This window comes from Durio zibethinus, chromosome 5 (genome assembly GCF_047325235.1).
Source record: "Durio zibethinus cultivar Kanyao isolate XHJ-2024 chromosome 5, ASM4732523v1, whole genome shotgun sequence".
Lineage (NCBI taxonomy): Eukaryota > Viridiplantae > Streptophyta > Magnoliopsida > Malvales > Malvaceae > Durio > Durio zibethinus.
In genome coordinates this window covers 3756780-3766087 of record NC_143166.1, presented here as the reverse complement: position 1 = coordinate 3766087, position 9308 = coordinate 3756780, and the positions used below count along the sequence as shown (strand labels likewise).

Sequence of the window (9308 nt, the reverse complement as noted above, 5' to 3'; positions counted from 1 at the left end):
CACCCCCACCCCCCAAACAAAAAAATAACAAAAAACAAAAAATCTGTAGGTTTTCCCATGTGCAATTTTCCCATGTCCAAAATGTGACATCTTTTTTTTATTTTTTTCTTTTTCTTTTCAACAGCTAAAAGGATTTTTGAACAGCAAAATGTGGCTCTCTTTGATCAAACGTTAAGATGAGAGAGTTAGTAGCTAGGACTTACATTTTAATCCTTTAACCCCTTTTAGCTCTTTTTTTCCTACTTTGAGACGTGACCCAGAAAGCCTTCCAAACTCTTTCAACCAAGGGAGTCTGCAATTTCTCCCACGTTTCACTCTCTCCTAGCTACTTTTCTTTTCTTCACTAAACTCTATCTATCCCCTCCATCCTTCCTTGCTTCTCCAATCTCTTCCTTGTATAACATGGCCAACACACTTAACAAAGCTCTCACTACCGTCTTCTTCTTCTCCTCCATAATTCTCAGCATCTTTGTTCAAACAAAGCAAGATAACCCATGTCCATATCCATGTTACCCTCCACCAACGGGCAGCGGCGGCGGCGGCACGGTCACTCAAACACCTCCGGCTAGTTATTCACCACCTTCACAAACAGGACTATACCCTCCACCAGGAACTTCCTACCCTACACCAACAGGGAACCTACCATATTACCCACCACCACCTTATGGTAATACTTTATACGGTCAGCCCCCTCCAGACCCTATCTTGCCTTATTTCCCATACTACTACAGGAAACCTCCATACAGAACAGATGATCAATCATCAGCAACAAGTAGTCCTGGAAAATCAGTGATCATGATTGCAACCATAAATCTTCTTGTATTTTTTTTTCTAGTTGTTTCTGTTTGTTTTTAAGCCATGTTAACTTCTATCATGTTTAGTGATAGGAATTAAAAATGAGTTTGTGAATGTGTTTTTTAGTGGTTGAAAAAAGGTGTAGGAATGGTGATGAAGTGAAAGACAAAGGAATCAAAGAGGCGGTGGTGGCCCAGGCACCTTACTCTTTTTGTTTGGTAATGAAGGAGATGAGGATGTTTATTTTTGTTTCCTCTTAATTTCCCTGTTGTCTTAATTGTTCTGATTAGAACTTTGCGAACCCACTTGATTGCATCACCTATTTTGGATCAGTATGGGCAATTTGCAGAGTTCTATTATCGTTTTAGGACATCAGTTTTTGACAATTTGCAGAGTTCTATTATGGTTTTAGGACATCACCTATGATGGTTTTTTCTTTGAAAGAGTAATGTCCTTTAACAGAAAATTTTTCCACTGCAAACATTGTTGTGTGCCGAACCAACCTTTGTATTTTAGACATTTCAGAAAATATGACCTAACAGAGAAAAAACATATAAATATCTATGAATAAGACTGATGATTTGGTTTGATTAGGTTTAGGGTGGTTGATATTTGCTTGCCATTATTGCTCAACGGCTCTAAGTGATTAGGATTACAATAAAATTGCTGCAATATTACACGCTTTTTTTATCACTTGCTTTCAAGTAAATGATATCAGGATTAGAACAATTTCTATAACGTTTAATGAGATCAGGATCACAATAAAATTACCACCATTTTTAGTTGACCCAGCTAAATGTTACATTGCACGCTGCATAATTCAAGTTTTTTTGAGTAACGAAAACAAGTACAATGGAGGAAATATACTAATATCAACAACCTATGATTATTGGCTGTCATTTCTCTACTTCTGCATGAAATAGGAATTTCAATGTGACCGGACAATCGACATTCTGGTACGGTTTAATTCAATTTTGCATTGAAGGCAACACATGATTAGAATGGAGGGTACCTGTGTTGGCTGCCTAGGCCAAATGGGAAAGGATATTGGGTGAAGAAGGGAGACCGTGGCAGATCGTTTCAGGAAGCCACAACTGCCAAACGACCCATCCCAGAAGCATTGGCAATTGCAGCACTCTTGATATTCTTCCTCACCATCTTACTGCTATTTCTCTCGTCTCCCACTTTCGGCCTGCCACCAATCTTATGATCTTTTACAACCTTACCACCCGCTGATATTCGATGTTTTGACAAATTATTGCCTTCTTTCTCTCGCTCTTTCTTCGAAAGGACAACATATTGTGTCATAGATTCAGTTGGTCGAGTCAAAGACATGGTGTCAGCTTGAGATGACTCAACTGTAGGATAATTCAACTCATCTACAGATCCACTAGCAGAAAGGACCAGTTTATTTGCTTCCCTGGAGACTGATGGTGATCTTGGAGTTGCACCCATCCCCGTACTTGCTGACTTCTTTTGTACTTTAGCAGGTTTCATGGTAGATGATACAGCCTGATATAGAAATAGAAGAAAGCCAGTGTTAAATCTATTGATAAATGGAACAAAAATATTAAATAAGGGACTCAGATTATCATAGGAGAATTAATCACAGGAAAAAAGTAGCAATATATACAGGTCCAACAATAAGTATACAAGTCCAACTTCATATCAAAGGAGTCAAGGCCGATTATGCATCTTATATCATACATATATCATACATATATCATACACTGGAGTGACAGTCAATCTAAATTATCATTTTGAAAGGAAACTTTCATATATAAACTTAACCATATAGAATGCATTTCAGTGTTTCCAACGCTTAGATATTAAAATCATTTAACATATTATGCTCAAAATATTTATCACATTTTCCATCACACTCAGAGCAATCCAAATGTCTACTAGCATTCAGTAACAATACCTAGTTTCTGGTTACAAAACTTGGCAAGATCGAATAGATGCACCCTCGATCCTTGAGAGAGATTAAGAACAAGGATTAAGGTACTAGTGCTCATTCATCCTTGCGCTTCTCCATCATCAACCAAAGTGTATCTTTTTCCCTTCTCTGACTGTTAACTTTGGATAGTCAAATTCATTTTAGATTCTCGCATGCTATATAACAATGGTCTAAGAACAAGGAAGTTCACTAAAACCAACATTAGACATCCAGTAGAAACATGAAGAAAATGCTTTGGCTAACAAAATTCCAAAGATCCCAAAAATCTATGACAATTGTGCAAAGAACAAAATATAAATGCTCTATCTTTTAATAATATTGCTTCATATAAGTAAAATAGATTATTTAACACACAATGTCAAAAACATTAAGCATTTTAAGATAATTACATAGAAATGAAGAACAGTAACTAAAGCTATTAACCTAGAGCATGATTAAATATGAGCCAATATAAGCACCTCCAAGTTACACATGCACTCTTGAGTGCATACTTTTCTATGATGTAAAATAATCATATCTGAGGACATATGAGCTATATTATAAAATCAAGCAATAGTAGAGCTTTTAACGTACCTTGTTTCCAGTAGACCCTGGTTTTGCAACAACATGATAGAAAGAAGGCATCGGTTTTGCTTTGAAATTAAGGCTTTTCCGCAATTGCTTAATTTCAGCCTCCGTCTTTTCCTACAATAAATTTAGCAACTCATTAGTCCAGAAATGTCAGACCGGTCCTTCATTTCAAATACAAACAAGCAAGCACATAGAGAAAAACCAGTTCACTTTCATCTAAAATAGTAAATTCTGAATACAGTATGCTTCCCCTACCTGTGTTCTTGCTTGAATCTGATTCATCTCAGCCTCTTTGGCATGCATTTTCTCTTCCAATTTCATGTAGAACTGAAACCATCGTATCACAAAAAGTACAGAGGAAGACATTAAAGTGTATACCTTAAACTAAAGAATATGAACATTTCGGAATGATAGCATGCTTTCTTGCCTCTTTTCTCCTTTCTGCTCGTACACCACTTTTGAAATCGAATGCTCCAGCACTTGAATTTACATCTGTCTTAGTTGAACTGACAGCCTGCTTAAGCCTATGTAAAACAAAAAATACTCTACATTTAAGGTTTAAAAGTTAAAATTTCGATGACATAAAGCAATCCCCATGATGTTGCTACACACCTGTTTGGTGTCAGGCGAGCAACAGGTTCATTCTTCTTGGATAAAGAAGGTTGAGCTTCAATTACTTTCTTTGTCATTGGTCCTTTTAAACTGTCACAAGAATGAAATAATTATTTGAAATGTCCCTACAAATGAAACATACATATTACTAAAATGCAAGAAATAATAGGTACCTTTTATTCTCAATGCTTAGTTTTGTACTGAATCTCTTAGAATCCTGGACAAAAAAGACCAAGGAAAGGAAATTCAAATAGCAGCATGAAGTCTTAATAAAAATGCTTGATAAAGAGTAAAAGCTAGGTAATACAGATGTTGCTTTTTTCAATATTTTTTTTCTTTTAAGCTTCAGGTCAAAGTCCAAATTTTCACCTCTTCCTTTGGAGATCTAAGCATTGAACGTTTAGTTGGAGTGGCCGTTTGTAATGGCAGTTTTTCTGCTTTTGTTCTCCTTGTAATCTCTTTTTCCCTTTTTACTTGAATCCTTGCAGCTACTTTTGATGGATCACAATAAATGTTTTTCTGGGAATGGTCAGGACTCACCAGAGACTTCAACCTTGGTTTCGTAGTTTTATTTTCAATAGCAGGATTCATCTAGAATTGAAAATTTAATAAGCCACAAGGAGGTAAACACAAGACAAAATTAAGTATACTTATCCGCATAGAGAAAGAACAAGATAAAAGATATGCAGACATACATTAGAAAACAATGTGAAATCAAGTTTCTAGCTACTTCATGACTGCAGCTTTTCAGAATTTTGATTTTGGTACTTCCAACATAGTAATTTGTTTCAAACAATAAGAACTAATATAAATATAAACTCATACCTTTGGAGAATGATTTTGCCGAATTTCTAAATTAGTAGTACCAACTTCTCTAGTGATTTCATTGTTGGGGGATGGATCCCTGGACTTAAATGATTCATCAATATTAACTGCATCATCATCAAGGTTTTCTTCTACTTCCGTCTCTGGTTTATTATTGCTTATAAGAGGCTCATCACATCCAATTTCACTTTGATGAGTTTCCTCAGCTTTAACATCTCCAGGCACCAAAACATGAGTTTCATGGGCAGATAAAACACCAGGATATTCTCTTCCACATTCGGTCAATGCACCCTCACCATGATATTCTGAATCTTGAGGACTCTTGTCAAAGCAAGCACAAAGGCTATCTTCTTTTGCATGATCAAACTTGTTCCCTTCATTTTCATGATAAAATAGGCTCCCTTCATTTCCATAACAAATATCTTCCCCATAATCTACATCATCCAAGCTCTTCTCATCAAAATGATTGTAATGGCTACCTTTACATAGACTATTAGATTCATCTCCATAACCCTCGTTCTCTGCAGCATCATTCTCACCTGTTTGATTGTAAACCTCATTCTCCACAGCATCACTCTCACAGGTTTGATATTCTACTGCATTTTGGTCCTCAGATGAACCTTGAAGAAGAAGTGCCTTCTTCCTGAAGTGAGCTTCAAAATAAGCTTTCTTCTCAATAACTGAACCTGGTTTTGAGTATTTCTCAACCTCTTCAAGATATCTATTGTGCGAGAAAGAGGATCTCCTTTCCCAAGCTAGGGGTTCATTTTCAAATCTCCCAAATGATATAGAACCAGAATGCAAAGATTCTGCCTGCCCAGTTAAAAAAAATGGTGGAGTTAAAAAAACTGAAATACGTGGACAAATGATCTGCTACTGTGCTACAGTATACAGAAATGTATTTTCTGAGCCAGTTCTGATTAGAAACTCATGAAAGAGGTTAGCAAGATCAAATTACATCAGCACTTGAGAATTGAGATACTGGAAGCCACTATAGTTAATGACAATCTTCTATAGACTTTCACCGTTTTAGAAAAAATATAGTAGAACTTTCTAATGGAAAAAAACTAGTGCCATAGCCAATTCGAAAATTAAAAGGAATAGCTAACATATGTAACGCTACAATTTTATCTCTGGTGCTGTAGCCAAATTCAAATTTAAAAAGTACTAGCTAACATATAAAATACTACGATTTTATCTGCTAGTGTCAAAATCGAAACAGGTGATGAAAGGATCTGAATACATAGGAAGAGGTTCAGTAAATCTTTTGACCGTTTTCTTATATCATCAAATGTTGACATATCACGTAAGGAACAATGATCATGATCATCAAACTACAACAAATCAACCAATGAACAAACAGAAACTAAAACCTACATAACAAGTAAATAGATTTAAGAAGCTTAAACTCCAATCATCCCAAGGGAAAACAGATAAAGATTTCTTTTTGTTGAAAAAAAAACACAGAGATCATATCAAAAATTGAAACCAAACCATAGATAAGATGCAATTTCACTTTGCAAATCAAGTGAACCGATCATTATTTTCTTTTCTATTCTATATTGTACTTGTTTGCTCTGTTGTGGTTCAAAATTATGTGGAAAACAATTCAAACAGTTAACCAAAAAAAGAAACGAAAAGAAAAGAAAAGAAGAGATTTACCTGAGAACTAATGCTGAAAGGCTCTTCAATCTGTCCCGCCATTCGCAACCAAAATCAAGGTAGAAACAGCAGTTACCTCAAGAATCGAGTTCAGCAGCCGACATCTCAACTTATCAAACGGATCAAATCAATTAAACTCAAAATAATAAACGAATCTGAACTAAACGTGCTTCGTGAGTAACTTACCCAAAAAACCATGAAACAAATACCAAAATCGAAGCTCAAAGGTTTTCTTTTTTTCTTCTTTTCTTCTTAGATCTTTCTCTTAAAAAAAATTGCTTTAGTGAGCTTGTTGTGTACAGCGTTAAGTGCAAAAAAGTGTGTGAAGTTGTGAACGTAATGAGGAGCTTAAAAAGTTAGATCAATCAGCTCAGTCTTTATTTATTTTCATTTAAAAAGGAAAAAAAAAAAAAAACTTTATCTTGTGGGGTTGGTTGTGTTTTTTGTCTTGTTATCATCAGATCACCACAGGTCAATCAGACGGCTCTGATTTCAGATCACAGGAAGAAGATTCTCAGAAGGCTCGTGGTCGGATTAAACACGACATTATTTAATATGGATTGAAGCGTAGAGAATGTCCCACGTGTCAGATTGTTATCATTAGGATCCGTTTGGCAACGTCCACGAAAATGAGAAAAGTTCAAAGTTGCAGTATTTGGAAACAAAAAGAATCCGTTTTGACGTTTTTCCAAACAGCGACCAAAGAAATATCAAAGTTGATTTATGTAATAAACCTGTTACGAGTGATCGAATTGGCATTGGTTTGCGCCTAAGGCTTCATTTGGAAGCTAGTGCGGATGTTCACATTAACTATATGTAAATCTTAGTTAACTATTAATTAAAAGAAATAGGAGTCTTTTGAATTTGATGTTGAAAGTGACATTACTAATTAATAGTGGTTGCAAGCTAATATTCATTATCTTTTCTTTTTCGGACCTATTTTTTTCTTTTGTAAGTATTTTTTAATAATTTATTGAAATTTTAATTATGTTATATGTGAATGTTTGATTCAATAATTTATAATTAAAGTTTTTTGTTAAATTAATTAATAATATTATTAAAATTTAAAATTATATTAAATAAAAAATTAAAAGATAATTTAGAATTTTAATAAAAAAAAGAGATGATTTAATTACTCATAAACTCTAGCTTTATTTTTATTTAATAAAATTCAACCAAATAAGAAGCATCCAGAGAATTATTATCCAAAAAATTCTATCATAAATGACTGCAATTTAATGTAATTAAAACTATTTTTTAAATTAATACTATTATTAAAATTTATAATTATAATAAATAAGAATTAATTACAAATGATAATTTAGAAATTTAATCAAAAAATATTTTCATTTTTCCCAATTTAAAAAATTTCATATCTGTACAATTATATATATTATTAAATATTTACTTAACATTTTAAAAGCAGCACGTTGGGTCCTATTATTGTTTTTAGAATAAAAAGGAAAGATCTTTCATATCTAAACTAAGCACAAAATAAATAAAGGGGGAAAAAAAAAGAAAAGAATTGAACACTTCATTAATTCAAGATTGGATAATTAACAAGAGCCAAATTATGTATGTGATGATATGGATATGGATTTTCAAGGTGGGACCCCTAAACTTTTATGCAAATAATGGATTGGTGGTCAAGATTTTGTATTGGTGCTATGATTAGAACCGTTAGTCTTAGTAGGTGGGAAGGATCATCAAATTGATCATTTTTCTAAAGTGGCCCCAATTAGGCCCTAGAATGTGTGTGGGCAGTCCATGTCTTTGCATTCCCGACCCACTTTCGTTTTTATCTCTTCTGTTTTTAGTCTATTTTCAGTTCTAGCTGCATCTCCACCCTACACGTCACAGACCTGGGTCCCTATGATTATAGCCGGGAAGGTGAAGCGGGTCAACCATTTTTATGCTTTTCTTTTAATATAAAACAAATGCACCATACAGATCCACATGAAAAACGAAATCTAGGGCTGCATAGCTGGTTGTTCTATACCATTAATTTTTCTCATTTTGAAGAAATTAAGGAGTGTGGCATTGAAACACCGGCCAACATTAATATTGCATGCAATTTTGTTTAAAGAGTTTGAACATGGGGAAGCAGGCTAGGTGTTATAGATTTATAGAGGAATTACGAATTTCAATTATGCATTTAGAATTTGATTTAAAATATAAATATTTAAATTATTTTTAATTTATGAGATATTTTTTATGAAATAAAATTATAAAATTTAATAAATTTAAATAAATAATAATTTAAAATTTTATCAAAATTATAATATTTGACATCAAAAGAAACTCTTTAAATATTAATAATACCTCACCAAACATGAAGAATGTGTTGGAATAGAAAAGATGTCATAATTTTTTAAAAGATTTATAAATCTCACATTAATTATGTGTAAAAATTTAATTTGAAATATAAATATTTATATTATTTTTAATTTATGAAATATCTTTATAAGATAAAATTATAATGCATAATCAATCGTAAAGGATAATTTCTCATAAATAGACGTGAATCGTGACACGAGCCTTGAGCTAGGATAAACACTTGTTTATAACTCTGTGGCAGCATAATTCATGTGATTCCATCTGTTTTGGTCTTATCCTCTAGGGGGCATCTATAACTCAACACACGTGAGAAAGACAGAGATAAAGGGCATGTCAGAAACGTAGGTGTGTGTAATCATATTCGTAAATAATATTTTCTACCAGAAGTCCACAACTCTGGGCTTACAGTTTATTATTTTTTTTTTTACATATACCATATTTTTAATTAGACCTCTTTTTGGAAAAATTTTGCATCGGCCCTTTTTTCATTTTTTATTTATTTTTTATTTATTACATGCATTTATAAAAGTTTTTAAAAATTCTACTT

The 9308-nt window shown here is 33.4% G+C and overlaps 2 protein-coding genes across 3 annotated transcripts; one reads left to right on the top strand and one right to left on the bottom strand.

Annotated features, from left to right (window-relative positions):
- The first annotated feature begins 252 nt into the window (after window positions 1-252).
- Window positions 253-1238, top strand: LOC111282546 (uncharacterized). The gene has a single exon (XM_022870662.2). The coding sequence runs from the start codon at window positions 403-405 to the stop codon at window positions 853-855; it is 453 nt and encodes a 150-aa protein (XP_022726397.2). The 5' UTR covers window positions 253-402; the 3' UTR covers window positions 856-1238.
- A 313-nt stretch (window positions 1239-1551) lies between these two features.
- Window positions 1552-6788, bottom strand: LOC111282545 (protein WVD2-like 7). Of its 2 annotated transcripts, none has more exons than XR_016342103.1 (10): window positions 6425-6788; window positions 4763-5575; window positions 4307-4528; window positions 4111-4154; window positions 3938-4027; window positions 3753-3849; window positions 3581-3652; window positions 3329-3439; window positions 2720-2867; window positions 1552-2307 (listed from the first exon to the last, which is right to left on the bottom strand). XR_016342103.1 is itself a non-coding variant. In XM_022870661.2 (10 exons), exons 2-10 carry the CDS (start codon window positions 6464-6466, stop codon window positions 1876-1878), a joined length of 1923 nt encoding a protein of 640 aa, XP_022726396.2. In that variant the 5' UTR covers window positions 6467-6533; window positions 6611-6788; the 3' UTR covers window positions 1552-1875. The 2 variants fall into 2 exon arrangements, 1 of the variants encoding a protein (XP_022726396.2); XM_022870661.2 differs by lacking the exon at window positions 2720-2867 and having other exon boundaries at window positions 6425-6533; window positions 6611-6788.
- Window positions 6789-9308: the final 2520 nt, after the last annotated feature.